We start from the raw sequence: 24,978 nt of genomic DNA on the forward strand, positions 1-24,978 counted from the left end.
CTCCAGAAGCCACACCCTGCTGAAAGATGTAATCTTGTAGAGTGGCTCGGTTAGGAGCCGAATGATTCCCCAGTACAGCGGGCCAGGGTAGGTTGACTAGCTGACTCATTTTCTACCTGACTCATTCCCTAGCTGACTCATTTCATTCCCTGGCTGACTCATTTTCTGTCCTCCTTCATTCAACTAACATTTATTGAGCGCCTACTGTATGTATGTGCGAGAGCTCGGTGCATGGCGCTCCAATCTTCCCATCTACACAGCGCTTGGAGTGTTTAAAAATACATCTCTATTCCTATCCCTAGTTTTTTTTTACAGACCCTATAAGCTTGGGTTCAAGTCGAGGGCTCTTGCCACTTACTGCAATATAGTGATCTTGGGCAAATGGCTTCTCTAGCTTCACTTTGCTGATCTGTATATTGGTTCAATATCCGCAGAAATCCGCAGAGAGCTGACATTTCACCAACAAATGTGTACTGAATGCCTCCTTTGTGCCTTACACCGTCCTGGGTGCTGGAGCGGTAAAGAACTGAGTTCCTGTCACATATTAAGGTCTCTATAAATTGTAGTCAAAATAGTATGGATGGTCACAGTAATAGTAATCCTAATAATTTATCTAATAGTGACAATGCATCAGACCCTGTTTTTAAGTGCCTCACACATAAACCACCTCGTCAAACCAGGACTAGTATTTCCCTCTTCGACAGCTGAGAAAATCATCTCGATGACAGACTTGCCCAACTAGCAAACAAGCAGCCCAAATTCCAACCCAGCTAAAAGCCAGAGGATGACACTGAGGCTTTCCACACGTGCCCCCTCCTACTGCGCACTGAAAGAGGACATGCCGTCACTCATGGAGTATTCAAACATGTTTTTCCTGAACCCAATCATGGCAAACAAACAGGCAAATCCTAACTGCAGGACATTCGTCAAAACAGCTGGCCTGGAACTCTGCGGAAAGGTCAGCGTTGTGAAATTGCCAGTGCCAGGCAAGCCCCTGCGTGAAAGAAGACTAAAGAGACGCCAAGATGAAATGCGATGTGAGCTCCTCTGAAAATAAAGAAATAAGTGAAAGTTATAGAGGATGTTCTTGAGACAATGGGAGGAAATGACCAGGGTCTTTCTACTAGACGGCAGTGCATCGGTGGGCAATTCCCTAAGCAAGACAATGGTATTATGATCACAGAAGAGCATCTCCTTACTCAAAGGGGATGAATGCTAAAGTATTTAGAGGTGTGATGCCATAATTTCTGCAACAAATTTGCAAGAGGTTTAGGAAAAACAGCTATACACACACACACACATATGTAAAGAGAAACAGAGTAGGGAGGCAGGGGGGAGAGGGGTGGGAGGCAATGTATAACAACAGGTAAATCTTAGGTGAAGGCTACACAGATATTCACGGAAACTATGTTGCAACTCTTCTGAGGTTTGAAATTTTCCCCGATAAACAGGGCAGGGAGAAGAGTCTCACCTCTGCAGTCTGAAACCAAAGCTATTGTTTAAGTCACCATATCAGGTTGTTATTGTCAATGCTGCTGTTGTTATAACACACCTACCTAGATCCTGCCCCTTCTCTAGCCTTTGTAGCTCTCGAAGCCATCCATCGCCTGCCCCCACCTTTACTTCCATCCCACCCCCATACTTCTTCAGACCTCAGCTTCTAGGCTGCCCCTTTCATCCGTCCTCCCCACAGCAGCCAGAATGACGCCTCCCCCCAAAGAGTGATGCCATCACCCTGCAGGTTAGAAGGGTTTGATGCCTTCCATCTTTCCAGACCCTTTGGATCCCTGCTCACCTTCTGCACCCACCCAAACACAGCCCTCAACACACACACACACACACACACAGCCTAGGTTCCAGCCACACTGAGCTTCCAGCAGTTTCTGGCACACGTATTTTCTGGCACACGTATGGCTTTGCCTGTCTTAGTACAGGGTCTTGGCACCTGCTCATGCCTTCTCTAGGATGCCATCTCAGGATGCCATCTCAGGACAGGCTGATTTGGGCTCCTCTGTCGAGATCCAGCTCAAACATTACCTGCCCTAGGAATGATTTCTCCAACCCGCCCCCCCAAAACTGAGCTCCTTGCTGTACTTTTTACCAGGTATTGTAAATGAATGTTTAACTGTGTGTTTACCCATCACAGGATGCTGGCTGAGGCTTGTCTTCAAAATCTGACCAGTTGGTGTTTAACCTGACTCTAAGGGAAGGAGCTAAGAGAATAATGTTTGCTCTCTCCCCATTCCAGTTGTTCTGGTTCATCTCACCTGCAGGGGCCACAGAGAACCAGCAAAGCCTGTTTTAGAAAGTCGCCAAGATTTGGAGAATGTAAATTATTTACCCCTTCCAAACATTTGTATCTTGCTCATTTCCATTGAAGAACACCAGGTGAGCCAAGATACCTGGAACTGGGAGACAGAACCAGGAAGCTAGAGCTACCCCAAGTCGGTCATAGTTCATACTGCCTGTTTCCAGGGCTCAGCAAACTCCTTACGTCCCCTCCTCTCTGGCCTTGTAGCGGGGAAAACTGGCAAGTCAAGCACCCTTCATTCCTGCATCTGCAAACCAAGGGGCTGGACCTCGAGGCCCACGTTGGTGGCAGGCTTGTGGGAGCTGGCTCACTGAGAATGTTTTAGAAGTTTAAATTAGTTACTGAATCAGTTCAGGCCCCACCACAAATCAGCGGGCACACTCAGAAGGATATTTGAGGGGTGTCTAACGAAAGGGGCATTTACAGAGTCACGGGCAAGCTCAAGGGAGCAAATAAGGGATGATTAAACCGCCTGGAACTGGCAACAGCAGGGGCCAGATCCACCCTCAAACCTACAGTTTAAGAACGTAGAGAGGTTCCGAAACCCAGCAGGAGTGTGGCCTTCAGCAGAGGGACACAGCAGTCCAAACGTCACCTGGCAGAGAAGGAGCTGGGCCACGCGGCTGGCCCATTTCTCCCTCCTCTCTCCCGCCGCCTGAGTCTCTGGCTGGCTGAGGGGGCAAAGGCGTCTGGGGCACAGAGTGGGGTGGAGGGAGAACTTGGAGGGGCAGACAGAACATGCAGACACTTGGGAAAGTGCAATGTGAGACCCACACGATGCAGGTCCTGTTTTTAAACAAGTTGGCTCTTCCTTGTATATGTCTATCTGAGGGGGGACCTCAAAATACCCCGCAATTTATTTATAAAAAATTGTGTGTCTATTCTTTTATTTATTTATTTATCTTTAGAGGGGAAGGGAAGGAGAAACATCAATGTATGGTTGCCCTTTGCGCATCCCCTGCTGGGAACTGGCCTGCAGGGAACCGGCCTGCAACCCAGGCATGTGCCCTGACTGGGAATCGAACTGCAATTGTCTGGTTCGCAGGCCCGAGCTCAATCCACTGAGCTACACCAGCCAGGGCTTGTGTGTCTATTCTTATGTGTTTAAACTTCAGTCACCTTCCAAGTACTCTTCTTTTGATGTGATACACCTGTCGGGACATTTTTTCCCACTGCTCGGAACAGTTCTTGAACTCATCGATGTTGATGCCTTTTAGTGCTTCTGCCATTTTTTTGTTTCACTTCTTCCACATCGGCCAAATGTTTCCCTTTGAGGACTTTTTTTTTTAATCTGGGGAAACAAAAAATAAAGTCATTCAGGGCTAGATTGGATGAGTAAGGAGTGTGGGGCACAGGTGTCATGACGCTTTTGGTCAAAAACTGCTGAGCACTCAGTGGGGTGTAGACAGGTGCGCTCATGAATCACCCATGACGAAATGGAAAAAATGTGCTGAAAGAGTCTTAAAAAAAAGTTCACTGAAGTCGAACGCAGCCTCTCACAACAACGCCAGCTGGTGCACTGATACAGATGGGTTCCTAGAATACTCACCTAGTGGGGGAAGACTGAACTACAAGGGGCTTGCTCTCCAGAAGATAATTCTGGGGTTTTTGGGTCCCCCTCCATATGTGCTCGTATGCGACCTCATGAGAATGGAGAAAGTTAGGGTTGTACATATGAGATTGTTAATATTTTGCGCCTGGGCAGTGTGGGGCAGAGGAGAAAGCAATAGAAAATATAGGACATTTATTAATACTCATTCAGAGTAATTAACAAAATCTATGTCAAAGAGCAGGAAGCTGTACATTCGAGTGAGACAGATTGTCCCAGATGCTGTTTCTAATTGTTTGGTTAAAATAATTATGATACAACCTTTTATGAAACGCACACACAAAAACAAGGAACACAGGTGTTTCTTACCATGAAAAGCGTTTACAAAGCATACATAAAAAAATGTTACACTATCATAGCTATACATGTTTGTATGTTTTTAGAAGGTAGTCTGGGTGAGTATGAACAAAATGTCCATGGTGACTGCCTGTTGAGGAAGAATTATGGGTGGGTTTGTTTTCTGTATTTTTGCCCTTCCCTTTTTGTTTATTTACTTTAAAAAAAAATTTAATGAGGCAGAGAGAGAGAGAAACATCATTGTGCCAGAAAAGCATCAGTTGGTCGCTTCTTGTACGCCCCACCCTGGGACCTGGCCCACAACCCGGCACATGCCCTGACCAGGTATCAAACCAGCAACCTTTCGGTTCATAGGCTGGTGCTCAATCCACTGAGCCACACCAGCCAGGGCTATTTTTTACTTTTAATGATGTATATTTTCCCTCTTACCCCCTAACTTAACTTCTATTAATTCTGATACTAAAAATAAAATGAAACACCTATCAGCTGGTTAAACAGAAAACTCAGAGTTATATACATTGTGCGCTTTCTCATACACATCAATCTTTAGTTGATATACCAAAAAATACACTGAATCATAAAGAACATTTTAGACCCAATGCACCTTTTTAAAACTGAGAGATTTATGCAACATAAAATTAACTCTTTTTCGAGACTTCCGCCAAGATGGAGGCATAGCTGGAGATGCCGTGCTTCCTCACACAACCAAGTTTAGAGACAACTAAATATTAGCAACAGAAAACACAGCCAGAACACAGAAAATTGAACTTTTCGTTAGTCTGATAACAACAAATTCTTCAGCCTGACCGGTAAGAGGGGTGAAACCAACAGCTGGCAGAGCGGGGTTGCACAGGAAAACTCGGTCGGATGGACTCGGGTGCGGAATCCAGGCGCAGGGTTGGACCTGGTGGGCAACTCAGCGAGTGACCACAGGGAAACAGCAAGGGAGCAGGGCTGCGGGTTGACTGTGGTCGCGCATTCATGTGTGGATAGACAAGCGAGGGAGTGGGCTTGGACCAGAGCCAGCAGCCCCAGCGGCAAGCAGCTGCGGAGGGAACCACCATTTCCCCGCTCTGACCACGCCCCCACATACAGCGTCACAACCCAGTGACCTGGGAGTCCAAGGCTCGGCTCCTCAGACTTAACAGGCTCAAACAGACCAAAAATGGCTCAAGAAGATCTCAAAGCCCCAGAGCCTACAAATCTAAGCGATGAAGAAATACCAAAACTCTCAGACACACAGTTTAAAACACTGCTGATCAGGATCCTCACAGAACTGGCTGATTATACCCACAAATTAGACAAACATATGAAGGCGAAACTAATTGAAACGAATGGAATTGCACAGGACACCAATAGCGATGAAAAAGAAACTGGGACTCAAATCAATGGAGTGGACCAGAAGAAAGCAAATCATGGCCAAACAGAAAAGAGTCAAGAAGCAAGAATTCAAAGAAATGAGGAGAGGCTTAGGAACCTCCAGGACATCTTTAAACGCTCCAACATCCGAATTATAGAGGTACCAGAAGGGGGAAAAGAACAGCCACCAGTGGAAAACTTATTTGAACAAATAATAAAGGAGAATTTCCCCAATCTGGCAAAGGAAATAGACTTCCAGGAAATTCAGGAAGCTCAGAGAGTCCCAAAGAAGTTGGACCCAAGAAGGAACACACCAAGGCACATCATCATTACATTAGCCAAGATTAAAATGAAGGAGAGAATCCTAGAAGCAGCAAGAGTTAAGGGGACAGTCACCTACAAAGGAGTCCCCATCAGACTGTCAGCAGATTTCTCAAAAGAGACCTTACAGGCAAGAAGGGGCTGGAAAGAGGTATTCCAAGTCATGAAATCCAAAGACCTACAACCAAGATTGCTCTATCCAGCAAAACTTTCATTTAGAATGGAAGGACAGATAAAGTGCTTCTCAGATAAGATCAAATTCAAGGAGTTCGTCATCACCAAGCCCTTGTTATATGAAATGTTAAAGGGACTTATCTAAGAAAAAGAAGTTAAAAAGACATGAACAGTGAAGGGACAACAAACTCACAGTTATTACCAACCACACCTAAAACAAAAGCAAACTAAGAGGACAGCTAGATCAGGAGTGGAAACATAGAAATGAAGATCTCAAGGAGGGTTAGCAACAGGGGAGTGGGAGGAGGAGAAGGGGGGAGAAGGGACAGAAAATAAGTAGCATAGACAGTAGATAGAAAATAGATGGGGGGGCAAGAATAATATGGGAAATATAGAATCTAAAGAACTTGAGACACATGGTCATAAACTAAAGGGGGGGTAATGGTGGGGACTGGGGGGCAGGGTGGAGGGGAATGAAGGGGGGAATAGAACAACTGTAACAGCATAATCAATAAAAAAATAAACTAAAAAAATAAAATTAACCGTTTTTAAGTAAGCAGTCAGGGGCATTTAGTTTATTTACAGACCACCGCCTCTGACCAGCCCCAGAACGTGTTCATCACCCAAAAGGGAACCCTGGGCCCGTCAGCAGTCCCTCCCCTTCCTCCCTCCTCCCCCCACTGCAGCCACCCCCAGTCCGTCTTCTGTCTTTAATGACTTGCCTATCCTGCACAGGTTCACATAAATAGAATTTAAAACAACCCTATTTTCCAGCTGATGGATTTCACATAAAAATTTCAATTTCCAGCTTCTTTTAACCTGACCCAACGAGGCCCCCAGCCCCACAGGCAACAGCTGGCTGAAGCGAAGCAGCGGCCGCCCGCCTGTGTGGGCAAGGCATGGCTTTGAACTCCACGCCTCCAGCCAGCTCACTCTCTTCTGCGTCAGTCTCCTGGTTCCTGCAGCATCGGGAAAAGGTCCCTGGGTGGTGGTCTCTCAGACTCTTCCCATTTGTTAAAGTCTTGAGGGTGTCCAGGGGCGGTGAGACACACCAGAGAATGTGAGAAACTTGGAATAAAGGGAGACTACACCCCCCCACTTACTAGCATGGACCACGCAGCTTCTCTGAGCCTGCTCCCTGGACTGCAAAATAGTCCCCATCGCAATGATAATCCCCACCTCCTGGGGTCATGTTAAATGCAGTGTTCGACGCAGTCACTCCCGTCCCTGCAGACAGCAGACACTCTGTCACTACAGCTCGCCCTGATGTCCAGAAGTGGGACAAGGAGGATCAGAGAGGTTCAGCAATATGTTGAAGGCAACTCAGCACATCGGACGCCAGAGCTAATTCCCCCATTACCCCGTGAAGAATGAAAGTCAGGTAAAGGGTGGCAGCTATTTGAAAGCTTGGGGCCTTTAAGCAGTGAGGACACAGGTTCATTCTGGAAGCGATCAATGATCCACCTTGAGTAACTTCATCCTTGGCTTGTGCAAGTGACAAAGGTAGTCACGTGACAGTAGTTTGGCCTGAGAGGAAAGGAAAAACCCCTTTGATGTGCCCTGGGCCTTGATGCCACAGCAGCTGCTCAGCCTCCACGGCCACCCCATTGTCCTCTGCCCCACCCCCAGTCACTGAATTGGTTCTCCGGAAGCGCAGGCTGAGACAGAGCTTGGGGTGCAAGATGTTTTCAGGGACCCACATCAGTGAAAGGAAGCGGGGGAGAAGCAGCCGTCGTGGTGGGCCTCGACAAGGCCTTGGCCAGCCCCACTGGGGGGCTCTGGAGGCAAAGCCCCCACTCAGGTTGTCCCCATTGGGCTGACGTGGCCGGGCTGGTCTACCCTGCCGGGCTCAGTCCCCCAGGGCAGGCCGCCCTGAGCCCAGGCGGCCTCGGGCAAAGCCTCTGCAGCTGCCCCGGTGCTGGTGGAGCCCACGGCCAGCGCCCCACCAGCACCTGGGCATCAAGTCCCTCTGGGCAGGAGCACGCCTCCCGCCCACACAGCAGTGCGCTGTCTACAGAGAATTTACAATAATGAAAGCTGTCGACCTCGTTTTATCCTTTGGTGCCGGCGGATCTAAACAATGTCAAGGCCAGTTGCTGAACAGACAACCGCCACTGGCCTGCACTGTGGTGCAGTAAGTGCTCACAGACACCGTCATTGCTGCCACTATTATTATTGTTGTCGTTGCATTAGCCTCACCCAAGGACGTTTTTTATTGCTTTTAGAGAAGGAGGAAGGGGGAGAGAGGGACAGGCAGGCAGGCAGACAGACAGACAGACATCACTGTGAGAGAGAAACACCAATTGGTTGCCTTCTTGTATGCACCCGTGGGGATTGAACCTGCAACCATCGGTCTACAGTCTCCAACCAACTGAACCATGCAACCAGGGCATCATCATCGTTGTGGTCATGATTCTTTTCTTTATGTTAGTCAGGATCAGTGGTTGTAAATACCAGACAGAAACTCATAGTCAGCGGCCTAAGCAAAAAAGGGGACGCAGGGAGGCTCACCCAGAACCACGCCTGCAATGCCGCGCTCACACATCAGGGCCCGGCCTGTCTCCCCACCTCTCGCGTTCTCCGCTCCGGCCTCCCGCACGTCTTCCCTCCGAGGGGGCCGGCGTGGCCAGCGCAGCGCACCTCGGTCGGCCTAGCAAATCCCGAGCTCAGAGAGAGACTCTTCTCCTGCGGCGTCCCAGGGCAAACTCGCCCTGACTGGCTCTGGTCAGGCACCCACACCGGAGCCCATCCCCGGGACTGTCGTTGGCCAGTCCTGGCTCAGGTTCCCCAACTCCAGAGATGGAGAAGGGGCGGGGCGGTTCTCCACACTGAGTTGCTGTTTACGGACAGGGTAGGAATTGACGCTGGAGATGCAAAAACAGTAAGGACGCCCCTGGGGCCACCCCCCCCCTTGCCAGACAGGCACAGCGATCCAGGGTGCCCCCTTTGCATGGTCTGGGGCACTGAGACTCCGAGAGGGCCTGGGCCCAGGACCAGGGTCTGGAGCACAGGGGTCCCACATCCCCTGCCATCGGTTCCCTGAGCTCTCAGGCCGTGACCAATGCCTGTGGATACAGCTGCTTGTCACTCCGAAGCTCAGGCACCTGGGTGCTGGGCCCCAAGAGATAAAGTTCCACTCATCCAGCTGGCCCAGCCCTGCTGCTCCAGCCCTGATAACAGCCCACGCACAGACCAGCCCTCACAGCTTCAGGTCCCCAACTAGTGTCTCAGCCCTCGGTGGCAGGGCTGTGGGGCCTGGCAGGGGACAGGGAAGTCCTACGCACGGGGCCTGTGCCTCTGAACCCTCACTAGGTCTGTGTGGGGTCTGTAATTACAGATTGTAGGAAGCAGAGCCCAGGGCTGTCTGTGTTCGGGTCCAATTTTCAGATGTAGCTAAAGCCTCTTGGTTTATTTACGGTCCCCGGATACAATAACGAATCACAAATAGGCCACTGGGTTACACTCACTAGTCAACCACAGCCACTACAGACGGCTGGGTCCCTGCTCAGCTATCTTCCCTGTGTTGACCTGAATCGGACAAGCTTTTCAAGCCAAGTTCTCACGATGTTACAGCTCTGCTATAAAACCCTCAGTAGCTCCCCACTGCCTTGAAGCTACAGCCCGCACCCCCCGCCAGACCCTTGAGACCCTCCAGGGAGCTCAGAATAGCTGTGTTGGGGGTTCCAAGCTGCCCCCCAGGTTTGATGGTGCGCCGGGAGAACTCACAGGAGCCAGCAGACAGCCCCCCTCATGGCTGAGATCTATTACAGCAAAAAACAAAAACAAAAACACAGCATAATCGGCCCAGGGGACAGGAGCATGGGCATCGCCCGGGGGAAACCAGGGGCAAGCTGCCCAGGGTCTTCCCCCCAGTGGGGGCGCAAAGGACACTCTTAATCCCTCCAGCAAGGGGCTGTGAACTGCTCTCTACCAGGGACTCGCACCTGAGCCTAAGGGTTTGGGGTCTTTATTGGACGCCGGGCACATAGGCACCCGCTACAGAGCATGTACGAAAATCCCAGAATCCCAGAAGGGAAGCAGGTGCTCAGCATAAAGCACATCGTTTGCGGCCCCGTGAGCCACAGACCTGTCATGCCAGGCCCTCGGTGCCCTCTTCCTCAGTGGGACCTTCCGGCCTGTGAGCTCCTTCTGCTCTGGATTTCTCAGTGGGAAACCTGGACTTAAGGGGCATGCAGTGGGCACTGAGCACAGGCTGGTGGTCAGAAGGGGGGCGGGGCGGACGGTTTAAGGAGGAGGAGCCACCTCGCCTGCCTCCAGATGTGCCCAAAACACAGAGGAAAGGAGGGGGTGCCCGGCCTTGTGGGGTGGCTTCCAGCTTCAGAAGCACAGAGGCTGGACTTCAGATCTCTGTCCCCAGCAGGGCCCCACGTCAGGGGTCGTGGCCCCGGGCAGTCTGTTGCTATTTGTCTGTTTTTCTCCTCTGGAAAAGCAGAATGCTGGGCTGTATGGTCCCTGAGGTCATTACTAGCCACAAAGATCTGTTTTTCTGTATTTTTTCTAATGGGCTGACGTGGGCCCTGGCCTGGTGCCTCGGTTGGTTGGAGTGCCATTTTATGTGCCAGAAAGGTTGTGTGTTCAATTCCCAGTTCAGGCACGTACCTAGGTTATGGGTTCGATCCCCAGCCGGGGCATGTACAGGGGCCAACTGATCGATATTTCTCTCTCCCATTGATGTTTCTCTCTCTCTCTCAGATCAATAAATGTATCCTTTGGTGAGGATTGAAAAATAAAAGGGCTGATGCAGGACACTGTGGGAACCAAAATGCAAGAGGATAGAGGGTCGAAGCCAAGTCAGGGGCCCAGATGGCCAATGTCACGGCCGGTGAGCGCTTCCAGGCAACGAGGACATTTGATCGAGTCGGTTCCCTGCGAAGAGGGCTCAGCCACAGAGCCTTTGGGGACCAGGGTTATCCTGGAGCCCTCCGTAAATGCCACGGCCGGCCGGCAGTCGCTGCCCCATCTTCCAGGGAAGGGGGACCTGAAAGAGAGCCCCGGCCTTCCTGTTTCCAGAGCCGCCCCCCACCCCCCACCCCCCACCCTGGAGACACGGAGAACCTGCGCTCCGAATCCCAAAGAAACATCATGAATCATAACCGACGCTGACAGAGACCTTACTCGCAGCAGGTCGACGGCAAAGACTTAGGCATTGTCTCGTGGCATCCCCGCCACACTGTTGTCGCTCTCGTCTGACAGATGGGGAGACCGAGGCCCAGGGGCTTCGGTGACGTGCCCCAGTCACGTGGGAGGGAATGCCAGGAACGCAAGCCTTTTACCCTAACGTAAACTACACACTCGCCATGGAAACAGGGCCTCCAGACCAGCCCCCAGTCCCCCCTCAAATTCTCCCTGGGTACGAATTCTGGAGGCACCACGGCACTCAGCTTGACTTGGTTTCTGAGCTTTGCATTCTGCGGCGCAGAGTTCAGAGTCCAAGCCCAGGGTCCTAGGAACCATGTGTCCCTTGGCTTCCTGCCCTGGCCCCTGGGCAGGCCACTCCCTTTCTCTACGGCTGACTGCCCGACCCTGTCCAACGGGGTCGGACCAGAGGCTCCCAGGGCCAGGAGCTTCCGGGGATCGTGCCAGCACCCACCCCCAGGACGGCCACAGAAGCCAGAGGTGAGGCCTGCTGGGTGTTAAATACCCCTGCCCCGGCCTCCTCCAGCCTTTTGTCCCAGTGTCCCCCACGGGAAACGCGACCCGGATCCGTCATGGTGAGTGCCTGCCTAGGGCCATGGCAGTCTTGCTGGGGTGGCTTCCAGAAACACCTGTGGCTGAGCATCCAAACCTTACCGTCCTGTTCTTTCTCCTTAGACGTTTTACAACAACAAAGGACAGAAGGTAAGCAGGAGGGCACAGGTGGGTTCAGGGCCCTGGGACAAGGGGACGTCCGCGAACATCAGAAGAGGAATAGGTAGAGTGGGCTTGTGACGTACAGCATGTGCGCTCAAGGTCATCTCTGCTGACCCCCGCTTCCCCGACACTGAGCCGCCCTCCTGAGGAACTTTAACTCAAGTTCCTGCCAACCTCTTCAGCCTGTCTGGAAGTTCTTTCTAAGATCCAACTGAAATCCGTGTTGCTGTATCAACAGGCTGTACCCCTCTGTGAAACCTGGGCAGGCCGCCCAAGCCTGGCCTCCCAGGAGCTCGAATTCTCCATGAGAAACCTGTTTTGTGGCTTGGCAACTGGAGTGGGGGCGTGGGGGGGGGAGGGAAGTGACCACACGCAGGGACTCAGCCTTGGCCCCTCTCTCCTTCTCAGCCCGAGAGAGGCCGATTCCTCCACTTCCACTCCGTGACCTTCTGGGTGGGCAATGCCAAGCAGGTGAGGCAAGGGCGAGGTATTGGAGTGGGCACAGACTGGGTGGGCAAGAGGGCCTCCGGACGGGTCTGTGATTGGCCCCTGGGGGGGGAGGGTCAGGGTCAGGGCCAGTGCCGGACGTCAGTGGAAGGACGGACACTCTGGGCCCTGTTTACACGATCGGGACGGACTCCAGCAGGAATCCCACGGGAGGTTGGGAGGGGTCAGAGAGCAGCCCTTCTTCCAGCAGGGCCCTGCCCTGGCACGATGGGGCGGACAAGCTGGGGGGCAGCTCTCCCCGGGGGCCCCAGGCCGGCGCCTCAGCCCTCACGGACCCAACGCGCTTGCCCCTCTGATCCAGGCCGCATCTTTCTACTGCAGCAAGATGGGCTTCGAGCCGCTGGCCTACAGGGGCCTGGAGACAGGTTCCAGGGAGGTGGTCAGCCACGTGGTGAAGCAAGGGCAGGTGAGTCCCCAGCTGGACCTCCACTCGTCCAGGAGGCCTGTCCCTCTCCTCCTTCGGGTCTCTGAGATCCAGCAGACTCTCGTGCCTTTGGCCGAAACCCAGAGACCAGGAGGCCCTTTGTCCAGGCAGGCACAGCCAGCAGCATGCCGGCGGGGTGCGGCGCCCACCGGCCGCTCCGCCGGGCACCTTCGTGTCACGTACAACGGGGGCCTTCTTAGTTTTGTCTCCCTTCCAATGCTGGCCTCACGCGTATCGGGGAAAAGTGGGCAGAGGCCCCAGGGTCAGAGCCGGAAGCCTGAGCAGCACCCTGGCCCCGGTCCCAGAGCTGTCCCCGCGGGAGGCCTGATGCAGGCCCCTGGGGCACAGGAGAAGCCCCCAGTCCCTCAGGATGGGGGGGGCACTGAGGCAGAGCAGGACTGCAACCCAGGGAGGGGGAACCTGCCTGCCTGGAAGGCTAATCTGGTTCCTTTTGCATCACGAGGGGTGGCAGGGGACAGACGGTGGGGCGCGCCCACCTGCACTCGTGGGAGCCACAGCTCACCGTCCCCCCTTCTCTGTGTCTTAGATTGTGTTTGTTTTCTCCTCTGCTCTCAACCCCTGGAACAAAGGTGAGGGGACCCCAGAGGGGTTGGAGGTGCCAGGGGGTGGAGACCGGGTATCGTGGGCAAGGTCAGGGACACAGGCGTTAGGGCTCTCGGAGGGTCCTCAGCCCTGAAGGAGACAGAGCCCAGCAGCCGGGGGGCACAGGTGAGGTCCGTAACTCCAGTGCCACCCCCACCCCCCGCCGGCCACAGAGATGGGCGATCACCTGGTGAAACACGGGGACGGAGTGAAGGACGTCGCGTTCGAGGTGGAAGACTGCGAATACATTGTACAGGTGAGTCCACACCTGGGCTGCCGCGGGGACGAAGCAAGAAGGCTTGGCCCGCCCGAGTCTGCATCGAGTCCCCGCTCTGTCGGGGCTGGAGGACACTGCCGTGCTGAGCGACACACGCCTGAAGTCCAGAGACACCCGGCCTGACTGTGTGTCCTCTCTCTGAGCCTCAGTTTCCACAACCGCAACACGGGCATGACCCCAGCACCCAGCCCACCGGACTCTCACAGCAAGGCACTGAGATCGTAACGGCTGCTTGTTGAGCAGGACCCTGAACCAAACGCTGAGGCTCAGAGCTCAGATTCCAGAGGCAGGCTGCCTGGGCCTGAGTCTCATTAGCTGTGCAACCTTGGGCAAGTGATGTAACTTCTCTGTGCCTCAGTGTCCTCACCTACAAAGCAAAGACAGTAACAGCACCTTCCACAGAATGCTGCTGTGAGGTATTAACCTCTAATCCTCACACGTGATAGGAACAGACATGTGTGATAGGAACAGACATGCGCTAAGTGAGGCTTACTATGTGATGCATGTATTATGCATGTAAGGCACTTGGCAGAGGGTGCGACACATAGTGGGTGCTCCATTAATGAGCTCATATTCTTACTGAACCACCCTTTTTACAGATGGGAAAACTGAGGACTGGAGAGGAAAAAGGGCCACAGAATGAGTGAGGAGAGGCAGGACAGACCCCCCAACCCCTACCTGGTTTGTCGCCCACAGCCTCAACTCTGGGCCTGAGCCTCGGTTTCCCAATCTGCCAAATGGGCACTAGGCACGAGTATCAGGGGCAACCACAGAAGCTGGCCAGGGTTTCTGTCTGGGGCTGGAGCACGCAGGGGCGATCCAGCGGGAGCAGCGGGCAGGGGCTCCAGAAGGTCCAGGCCTGACCGCCCCCCTCCCCATTCTCCTGCAGAAAGCCCGCGAACGAGGCGCCAAAATCATCCGCGAGCCCTGGGTGGAGCAAGATAAGTTTGGGAAGGTGAAGCTTGCTGTGCTGCAGACAGTGAGTTAACTCCAGTGCTGCCCCCCCCCCCCCGCAGCGTTAGTGCCCACTAAGTGCCCACTGAGAAGCCGGGACCCCCCCCACCCCTGACTCCTTACGTCATGACTCCCTTGTTCTTTTTGTTTTAAATGTTTTATTTTTTAAGATTATTTATTTTTAGAAAGAGGGGAAGGGAGGGAGAAAGAGACAGAGAGAAATGTCAATGTGTGGTTACCTCTCACGTGGCCTCCACTAAGGACTTGGCCTACAACCCACGCCTGTGCCCTGACTGGGAATCAAAGCACAGACACTTTGGTTCACAGCCTGTGCTCAATCCACTGAGCTGCACCAGCCAGGGCCGCTCTTGTTCTTCAAAGCACAGGCTGCCCCTCCGGGCCAGTCGCCTGTGATGCCTGGCAGTGCACACAGGCTGATGAGGGGGGCTACCTGCCACCCTCCTGGGGCCTCCCTTCCTCCCTAGTGGGGGGTCACATCACGGGGATGTAAGCTTTGGGCAGGGACTTTGAAGGAAGCAGAGGCTCTGGACACGGGGGGGCGGGGCGTGCTCCACCCCACACTCACTGAGTGACTTTGGGCAAATCACTTCACCTCTCTGACCACGTCGAGACGAGTGAGGACTGGGGTTGGACGCCCCTGGTGCGATCTGACACGGTGCACCACCTAACATTTCTGTGCCCCGGTTTCCCCAGCTGCAACCCCTCCGAGGGTTATCGTAAGAGACCACTTGTGCACTTGGCTCCTAGCACGACGGTGCCTGGACATTGCGGACACACCAGCGGAGGTCACGGACTGGGTTTAGCACCCGTGCCGTCATCATACAGAGACAGCCACGGGCCTGATCTTCTCTAGATTAAATACAACCTAAAAGTGGTTAAGACTCAAAGCCCCCTTTGGTGTGCTCTGACATGACCTCCTCGTCGTTCTCCATTAGGTCCGCACGTTTGCACTGCACCAGGCGCTGACCGAGGTGTGGGGGGCACAGCACGGAGCCAGAAAGTGTCCTCGCCCTCTTAGAACCTCGGGTTCTGGGGGGCAGAGAGACTGTCAAAGAAATTCCCAAAGGACAGGCTGCAGCTCATTTCCAAAAGGGGGAGTGACTTGCCCGAAGTGAGACAGTGAGTGGGGGTTGGTCCGGGCCAGGGCCCAGGGCTATGTGGGCACCATGAGGTGCGGCCCAGCCTTGGAGGGGACATGAGCTCGGGGGCCCAGCCAGCCTGTCTCCCACCCGCAGTACGGTGACACCACGCACACCCTGGTGGAGAAGATGAGCTACACCGGCTGCTTCCTGCCTGGGTTCAAGGGCTTGGACTCCAAGGACCCCCTGCTTTCCAAGCTGTGAGTGCTGCTCAGGGCAGGGCGGGGGTGGAGAGCAAGGCCCCTCTGCAGGGGCGATGCGTTGTGAGCCTGCTGGGGTGCTCCTGAGGGTCCCCAAGGGTGGCTTGGAGACTCAGCCTAGAGGCTAAGAACACAGGCTCTGGAAGCAGGCCATCTGGGTTCAAATCCCAGCTCTGTTACTTCATAGTCACTTAACCTTGGCAAGTGACTTTATTTCTCTACACCTCAGTGTCTCCATCTGCAAAATGGGGCGAGTAAGGGGGTGTGAGTTGACACAAACAAGATGCCTGTTGTAGGTGCTACCTCATAGTGAGTTGTTACTATTGCTGAGGGGCCAGTGGGAAGAAGGGTAGATTTAGGGAGTAACCTTCTCCCCCCTTAACTGAGCCCCTGTCCCAGGCCCCACTGCGGCCTCGAGGTCATTGACCATGTCGTGGGAAACCAGCCTGATCAGGAGATGCAGTCCGCCTCCGAATGGTGAGCCCCTGGCCCACGTCAGGGCCTGAGTGTCTCAGAAGCAGAGAGCCGGGTGGTAGGAAGTGAGCTGGAGGCCCCCCCGATCATCTTTCCCTGCACAACTGTCCCCATGGAGACCAGAGCATACAAGGCCCAAAGTGAGGAACCTGGGGGAATCGGCACAGGGTGGGTGTCACAGTCCAGGGAGGCTCAGAGACTTTCCCCACCCCCCCAGAGCCCTTGTGCCCATTAGAAGCAAGTGCCCCTTCTCGAAGCACTTGGCCCTGCTGGAGCCTTGCCTCACCCTGGGGTTACAAGGCTTTACGTCCACCTGAAGGGCAACCGTCACAACGAAGGCAGCAACCCATGACGTGCGTGATGGGAATGACGGTCCCTTCTGGAGCCTGCTCTGGGAACCAGCTCCGGGAGAGAGGCAGGGAGCCCGTCCCAGAGCCAACGTGCCGTTCCGGCCACCCCACAGGTACCTGAAAAACCTGCAGTTCCACCGCTTCTGGTCTGTGGATGACACGCAGGTGCACACAGAGTACAGCTCTCTGCGGTCCATCGTGGTGGCCAATTACGAGGAGTCCATCAAGATGCCCATCAACGAGCCGGCGCCGGGCAAGAAGAAGTCCCAGATCCAGGTGGGGCCGTCCTGAGGGAGAAGACAGCAGGGAAGGGGTTTGAGGGCTCTCGTGGGGACGGGGCCGATGACAGGGGTTTCCTTGTCGCCCTCCGGCAGGAGTATGTGGACTTCAACGGGGGCCCTGGGGTGCAGCACATTGCTCTCAAGACCCAAGACATCATCTTGACGGTGAGAAGCCCATTTCTGGCCCTGATCCCCCCCACCCCCACCCCACTCAGCTCCAGAGCCAGTCTCTGCAAAATGGAGGGAGAGCTGCGGAGGAGCAGCCCTGGGCCCCCTGCTGGCCCCGAGGGCTGCGGGGGGGGGGGGGGGGGGGGGGGGGGCCCTGCTGGTTCCTGCCGCCCAAGTTCAGGAGCAGCCCCACCTGGGAGGGCTCAGGCTCTCCTTAGAAACAGCAAATGCCAGAGTCCACACAAAGCCTGGATTCTCTCCCCCAGTTTCTGCCGGGGACTTGCTGAGTCTCCCTGGGGGATTTGTCCCCCTCTCTGGGCTTCAGTCGCCTCACCTTGAAAATGAGGCTATTAGGCCATAAGATCAATTACGTCCTTGGAGCCAAATTAAATGTCCTGAGTCTGTGGGTCCAGCCCCTAGGGAGGCTGGGTCCCACCCATTCCTTACATGGCAGTTTGGCAGAGTGGGCGAGAGCCTGGACTGCCCCGTCAATCTGGCCCAACCAAATATTCATTGCATGGCCTTAGCCACTTCATTCATTCACTCACTTACTCAGCAGATGGTTACAGAGCACTAACTATGTGCCGGGTACTGTTTTAGGGGCTTGGGAGCCACCAGTGAACAAGGCAATAGTTTCCACCCCTATGGAGGCAGAAGAGAGAGCAAGTGAAATAGATGTTAGATGGCAGGGAGCGCTTGGGGGGAAAATGAGGAGGGCAGTGGGGGAGGGGCACTGCGGTTCAGGTAGGGTGGCCACGAAAGGCCCCATGGAGAAGGACACATTGGCGAGCGCAGGGCCAGGAGGAGCGGGTTTGGAAAGGGAGAAGCGTGTGGACACCTGGGGGAAAGCAGGCCAGGCAGAAGGCACAGCCGAGGCGGAGGATGGCTGAAGGAACAGCAAGACCACGTGGCTGGAACAGAATGAGCAAAAGAGAAGGGTGTAGGAGACCAGATTAGAACATCGGAGGGGGAGCCGATGGTGAGGACTTAGGAGATGTGACACCACCAGGGCATAAGAAGAGAGCTGACGTGACTTGTACTTTAATAAAGGCACTCTGGTTATGATGTTGAGAACAGATACTCAGTCTCTTCGTGCCTCAGTGTCCCCAGCTATGGGGATAATGTCATCCAAATGCCTTTAAAGACGACTGCCAGGACATAATGAGGCAATACACAGGGCTGGAGACAGGCACACGGTGAGCATCCCATTACACGTTAGTGACGGCCGCTCGTCCATCGGGATCCACACGACCCCGAGGGGGAAGGGGATGAGGTCACAGTGCACCCTGGCATTTTGGGGGGACCAGAACAGGGACCCTGCCTCCTCCTGGCCCAGCACCTCTACCTGGCTAGGGGTGTTGAGTGTGGAGAGAGAAGGAGGCTGAACTTGACCTTGCCCCAAAACAGGTTCGCCACTTGAGAGAGAGAGGCATGGAATTCCTGCACGTCCCATCCACGTACTACAAACAGCTACGGGAGAAGCTCAAGTCAGCCAAGATCCGGGTGAAGGAGAGCATGGATATGCTGGAGGTGAGGCTGCAGCGGGCTCCTCAGTCAGCCTGCAGGGCCAGCCGAGTTCCATCTCGCCTCGAAAATTCTGTCCAGACCTCTCACCCACAGGACACGCCTGGACCCAGAGGGAAACCAGGCCAGGTCCCGGCTGTCGCGGGACTTTCATCCTAGTGGAGAGACAGATGACAAATAAATGAAACAAACACCATCAGAGAGGGACAGAGTCACGGCCACCTAGGAAGTTAAAATAGGCTATGACAGAGAGCAACCAGGAAGGAAGGCTTCTCTGAGGAAGTGACATTTCCGTGAAATCCAGATGATGAGAGGGAGTCGGCTGTGTGAAAGGCTGGGGAAAGGGTAGTCCTGGCAGAGGGAACAGCAAGTGCAAATGTCCTGAGGCAGGAGCAAGCTTCAAGCACCTGAGGAACAGAAAGGAGGCTGGAGGGGATGGGAGAGGGAGTGTGGGATAGGTCACAGAGGTAGGTGGGGGCTGATTCCTCGTGGAGGCTATTTAGGACTTTGGAGTTTGTTTTTCTGTGGCCAGAAAGCACTGTGGGGTGGGTTTTGTTTTTTTTTCAATAGTTGTAATAATATATAAGTCACATAACATAAAATCACTCAAGGACTTCCGCCAAGATGGAGACATAGGTGGATATACCGTGCCTTCTCACACAACCAAGTTTAGAGACAATTAAATATTAGCAACAGAAAACACAGCCAGAGCACAGAAAATTGAACTTTTCGGAAGTCTGATAACAACAAATTCTTCAGCCTGACCGGTAAGAGGGGCGAAACCAGCAGCTGGTAGAGCGGGGTTGCACAGGAGAACTCGGTCAGACGGACTCAGGCGCTCGGAATCCAGGTGCAGGGTGGGACCTAGGAAGCAACTGAGCAAGCGACCAAGCAAGGGACCGCGGGGGAAACAGCGAGGGAGCAGGGCTGCGGGTTGACTGTGGTCGCGCACTGGTGCGCGGATAGACAAGCGAGGGAGTGGGTGATTGGACCGGAACCCAGCGGGTCGCCACAGCAAGCCAGCAAGCGGCAGGGAGGGCGCCGCCATTTCCCTGCTCTGACCCCACCTCCACATACAGCGTCATAACCCAGCGACTCTGAGTGGCCCGGCCCAGGTGAACCACCTAAAGCTCTGCTCCACACCCAGCGGCGGGAAACAGCAGAGGGGGCCGCCATTTCCCCGCTCTGACCACGCCTCCACATACAGCGTCACAACCCAGCGACCTGGGAGTCCAAGGCTCCGCTCCTCACACTTAAAGGGTGAGAACAGACCAAAAATGGCTCAAGAAGATCTCAAAGCACCAGAGCCTATAAATCTAAGCGATGAAGAAATAGCAAAACTCTCAGACGCACAGTTTAAAACACTGGTGATCAGGATCCTCACAGAACTGGTTGATTATACCCACAAATTAGACAAATATATGAAGGCGAAACTAATTGAAATGAATGGAATTGCACAGGAAACCAATAGCGATGAAAAGGAAACTGGGACTCAAATCAATGGAGTGGACCAGAAGAAAGCAAATCATGGCCAAATCACACAATAGGTGGCCTTCAGTGTCTGGCGTCTCTCTCAGTATCATGTTCTCAAGGTCCATCCACGTTGTAGCCGGTGTCAGGGCTTCGTTCCTTTTCGTGGCTGAGTAATATTCCACCGAGTGAATAGACCACATCTTGCTTATCTCTTCATCAGTTGATGAATATCTGGGTCATTTCTATTTTTTAGCTGTTTAAATAACGCTATGACAAATTCTGTACAAGTTTTTGTGCTGACATGTTTTGATTTTCCTGGGTAGCTACTTAGTAGTGGAATTACTGGGTTATAAGGTAATTCTCTGTTTAATCTTCTGAGGACCTGCCAGAAGGTTTTCCACAGTGGCTGTACCATTTTCCCACCAGCAACCGCCCATTTCCAGTGGATGGTTTTAAACAGGGAATGGCATGATCTGATTTTTGAAAGACCCTGCTATGTCTGTGGGGAAGATGGGTTGTAAAGAGGCCAGAGCAGAAGCAGGGAGACCTCAGTGGAGGCTACGAGAGTGGTCCAGGCCAGCAGGGAGTGAGCCAGGGGTTGATAATAGGACAACATGGCGATCTATTTTGAGGTGTCTGGAACTGCTGGCGAAAGGGGTCTTTTCTTGGATTAGGGGGTGCAGGAGCCCCTTCCTATGGACTTTCTAAGGATGCCAAGGTGCGAAGGTAGAGGAGTGCGTCAGCCTCCCCCCAACCCGGGCCCCTGTCCCCCACACAGGAGCTGAAAATCCTGGTGGACTACGATGAGAATGGCTACCTCCTGCAGATCTTCACCAAGCCCATGCAGGACCGGCCCACGCTCTTCCTGGAAGTCATTCAGCGCCACAACCACCAGGTAGATGCCACCTGTCCCCAGCAAGCCCAAGGGGGTCATGCAGGTTGGTTAACCCGGTTGGCTTTCTGGGCTCGCAACTCACCGACTGTCTTCTGCTCTAGGGCTTTGGAGCTGGCAACTTCAATGCACTGTTCAAAGCTATCGAGGAGGAGCAGGCCTTGCGGGGCAACCTCACAAACATGTAGGCGAACGGGGTAGCGCGGGTCAAGTAGGCTCCGCGAGTCCTGCGAGACCAGTCGAGGCCCCGCCCACGGGCCACAGCGCGGAAGACCACGCCCCCTAGTTCTGGAACACGCCCATCCCACCGGCTCGAAGAGCCAGCCCTTCTTACTGGCCACTCCCTTTAGGTCCCTCCCACCAGCCGGTCCTGGACCCGAGGTCCCGCCCACCTCCTGGTGCCGCCCGCCTCTGTGGTTCTCCGAAATAAAAGAGGACCGAGATCCCACGCGTTGTCCGGGTGTCTGTGCCGGGCAGGAGCAGTGACGCCGTTTGGCGGCCAGGGGGCGGTAGCGCCGCAGCGGCGTCTGCGTTAGTGGTTCGGAGCACGGTGACAGCCAAGGAGCAGAGTGCGAGCGCTTGGTTCATGGGACGGCCGGCGCCGGTCAGGGGAATTCTGGAACCAAGGGGTACAGAGGGCTTACACTCTAGCGGGGAAGACAGACCATGGTTTCGTGGAGTGGTACATGCTATTAGGAAAATAAAGCGGGTGGTGAGACTGCTGGGAGTGGCGCTAATTTTCATCGAGGGAAGGCCGCCCTGGGGAGGTGACATTTGGTAGCCAGCGTGGGAAAATCTGGAAAAAGAGCATCCCAGGACGAGGGAACAGCAAGAGTAAAGGCCTTAAGGTGTGACTGCACTTGGCAGCAATCTGTGTGGTGGCCTTATGGTCTCTAAAGATGAGCCATCCCCAGTTTTGCTGCCCTGAACCCAAACTTTTGGAAAAGAGAGGGGAGAGTGTTAGGTAAGGGTTTTGGGGGAAGCGTCCTTGCTCCGCACCAACGGGGCATGGTTTCTGGTCTGAGAGGTGGATCTGGTAGGAAGGATCTGAACCCCCAAATCAGTGGTACAGCTCTGGCCCCCATAGCATTACTAGTTCATACTCAAGTGTGAGTAAACCCTGCAAAAGCATGACACAGTTGGGAGGGAGCTACTAGTCCTAAAACTCTTGGAAGGAAATTTTTCTTCAAAACCAGACAAGAGGAGGTGGGGGCAAGCTGGGTCTCTCCTTCCTTCTGCATCTGACATTTCATAGCCTCCCTGAGAAAGACAACTCAGAACTGGGAGCAGGTGGATCTCAGTGTAAGAAAAAATCCAAGTTGGCCCTGGCCAGGTGATTTCATTGGCTGGAGTGTCATCCAGCACACTAAAAGTTTTCGAGTTTCGTCCCCAGTCAGGGCACATACCTAGATTATGGGTTCGATCCCTGCTGGGGCATGTACAGGAGGCAACTGATCAATGTTTCTCTCTTACATTTGTGTTCCTCTCTCTCTCTCTCTCTCTCTCTCTCCCTATCCTGCTCTAAACTCAATAAAACATATCCTTGGGCGAGAATTTTTCAAGAAAGAAATTTACGTTGGTGTAAAGGGAGAATTGGGTTTTTAAAAAATTATTATTTCAGGTAATAGAAGGTAGGGATTCTGGAACCATGGACTTCAGAAATGAAATTAGCAAGACCCCAAAGAACAACGGCAGGCCCCAGGCCCAGGCTGCTGGGTAAAAAGAACCCTCTATTTCTTCATGGCTTATGCAAAAGAGGGAAATTCTACAACTCCAGAAGTTGCAAACTAGTGGCCCATGGGCCAGGTCTGGCTCACAGATGTATCCTGTCTGCATAATTGTGAACAAATCTGAGTCAACATTTCAGAAAGTTGGGATATTTCACATAGAAATCCTAGGATTCTAGTTCTTCTTGGAACCACCAGGCAATTCTGGGCTGTTCTTCCTATGAAGCAATACTCAGCGGGAACCAAGCAGTTGGTGACCCTTGAGATGGGGCCTGGGCAGAGCAGACCTGCATTAGCTAAGCCCAGACTGGGGAGCCAGAATGTCTGGGTTCTCTCCTCAGACCAGCTAGTTGCTTGCTGTGTGACCTTGGGCAAGTTACTTAACCTCTCTGTGCCCTGCTTCTCCTCTTTTGTTAAATGGGGGCGAAATCATATCTGCCTCCTAGTGCTGCTGTGAGATGAACATCAAAGATATTTAAAACTGACTGGCAGCCCTGGCTGGTGCGGTTCAGTGGATTGAGTGCAGGACTGTGAAAGGTCATCAGTTCCATTCCCAGTCAGGGCACAGGCCTGGGTTGTGGGCCAGGTCCCCAAGAAAGGGGCATGGGAGAAGCAACCATACATGAAAGTTTCTCTCCCTTTCTTTCTCCCTCGCTTCCCCTCTCTCTAAAAACAAAACAAAACTGGCTGGTACAGTATCAGTACTACATGTCTGCTCTTGTTTTTGGAGAGGGGCCGGAGTGACCCAAGTCTACCTGGCACTCCCCCCTCCTGCCGACCTACCTGGTCTGCCCTGTGCATGTTTTGATGGGGCCTTCCTTTCTGGTCCCCACACCAGAACCAGTGAGGGAAGGTCTTATCCTGTGGGTCAGAGAGGCAAAGCAAGAGGTGGACGACTTGAAGAATAAGGGAGAAGGAGAACCATCCATCAGGATTTGCAGGTTTCGAGCTTAGGTGACCTGGGGCAGCCGTATGGTGGGGGCGGGGCGGTGCATGACGAACAGAAATGCCATTGACCGGAGTGGAAATCCAGCAGGAGGAGCAGGGTCAGGAGGGATGATGAAGGAAACTCCAACTTGTAGGTGTCTGCAGCGTGTGCCTGGGGCTGGACGCACTGGGTTGTCCTCACGCAGCCCTGAAAGGCCCTTTGGTGTCTGCTGCCCCCACAGTACCTTCTGGACCTTATTTCAGCAACGGCCTTGCAGGCCTCCTTGGGGGTGTTTGATACGTCAGGTGGGGGGGTCCTTCTGCCTGAAACGCCCTTCCCCAAGGCATCCGCAGTGAGGTAAATGCGCGCTTATGTCCTTATGTCCTTCGATTATTGTGCCCCCTTGGCCCAGTGGACCTCCCCGATGACCCTATGTAAAACGTCACTCCCCACCCACCAACACGCTCCTCTCATGGCCATTTTTCTCTGGCCTGTAGCACTGATCCTTCATGTTCGTCTGACCCACCCACAAAAACAGTCGCCGTGAAGAAGGGGAGTGGGTTTTCTCCACCCTGTACCCCCAGCGCCCGGGTGAGCATCCGGTCCAGAGCAGGTCCCTAATAAACATGTTCAGTCAAATGAATGAACGAAGGGGCAAGAGCTGTGTCGTTTCCTGGCTCTGACTCGCCCTGGGTCCGGTTTCTGTTCCTGTGAGTCCACCCGCAGTGGGGTCCGGCTGTCTGGATGCATGGCTCCGACAACCAGCCCACCTCCAGTGGACATTCGGCCCGGCCTTCCTTTCTTTGCCCCCCCCCCAACCGTGAGGCTGCCAAGAACCTCCCGGTGCAGCCTGCCTGTACCTGGCAGGCTCAGTTCCTGACAGTGGGGCAGCTGGGCCATGAGTTTATGTGCGTTTTACTTACGGAGGGCTAGTGTCCAGTGTTTCTTCCTGAACGCTGTCGCACGTGATGCTTCCACTAGCCACAGAGCAGGAGTGCCCCCCGCCCCAGGCCTGCCAGCGCTGGGTGTTTTCCAACTATGTGACATTTGCCACGTGACAGGGAAAACACTCTTGTGAAAATTTGCGTTTCTGT

At 53.8% G+C, this 24,978-nt stretch overlaps 1 protein-coding gene across 4 annotated transcripts; it reads left to right on the forward strand.

The window, feature by feature from the left end:
• Positions 1 to 11,653: 11,653 nt before the first annotated feature.
• On the forward strand, positions 11,654 to 21,677 carry HPD (4-hydroxyphenylpyruvate dioxygenase). Of its 4 annotated transcripts, XM_053669875.1 has the most exons (14): positions 11,720 to 11,803; positions 11,904 to 11,930; positions 12,351 to 12,413; positions 12,751 to 12,855; positions 13,421 to 13,463; positions 13,650 to 13,732; positions 14,643 to 14,732; positions 15,964 to 16,067; positions 16,467 to 16,544; positions 17,005 to 17,167; positions 17,266 to 17,337; positions 18,748 to 18,870; positions 21,116 to 21,232; positions 21,334 to 21,677. In XM_053669875.1, exons 1-14 carry the CDS (start codon positions 11,801 to 11,803, stop codon positions 21,415 to 21,417), a joined length of 1,155 nt encoding a protein of 384 aa, XP_053525850.1. In that variant the 5' UTR covers positions 11,720 to 11,800; the 3' UTR covers positions 21,418 to 21,677. The 4 variants fall into 4 exon arrangements, with proteins under 4 accessions (XP_053525853.1, XP_053525851.1, XP_053525850.1 ...); XM_053669878.1 differs by lacking the exons at positions 11,720 to 11,803; positions 11,904 to 11,930 and adding an exon at positions 11,654 to 11,708; XM_053669876.1 differs by lacking the exon at positions 16,467 to 16,544 and having other exon boundaries at positions 11,718 to 11,803.
• Positions 21,678 to 24,978: the final 3,301 nt, after the last annotated feature.

The sequence above is a fragment of the Artibeus jamaicensis genome, unplaced genomic scaffold, assembly GCF_021234435.1.
Source record: "Artibeus jamaicensis isolate MK-2021 breed Jamaican fruit bat unplaced genomic scaffold, CSHL_Jam_final contig_525, whole genome shotgun sequence".
In the NCBI taxonomy this organism is placed as follows: domain Eukaryota; kingdom Metazoa; phylum Chordata; class Mammalia; order Chiroptera; family Phyllostomidae; genus Artibeus; species Artibeus jamaicensis.

What these genes read in the sequence shown, in the direction of transcription:
- HPD (XM_053669875.1), top strand. An exon ending in ACTGCGAATACATTGTACAG is followed by an intron (nt 13,733 to 14,642) that starts GTGAGTCCACAC and finishes ATTCTCCTGCAG; the next exon opens with AAAGCCCGCGAACGAGGCGC. An exon ending in ATGCAGTCCGCCTCCGAATG is followed by an intron (nt 16,545 to 17,004) that starts GTGAGCCCCTGG and finishes GCCACCCCACAG; the next exon opens with GTACCTGAAAAACCTGCAGT.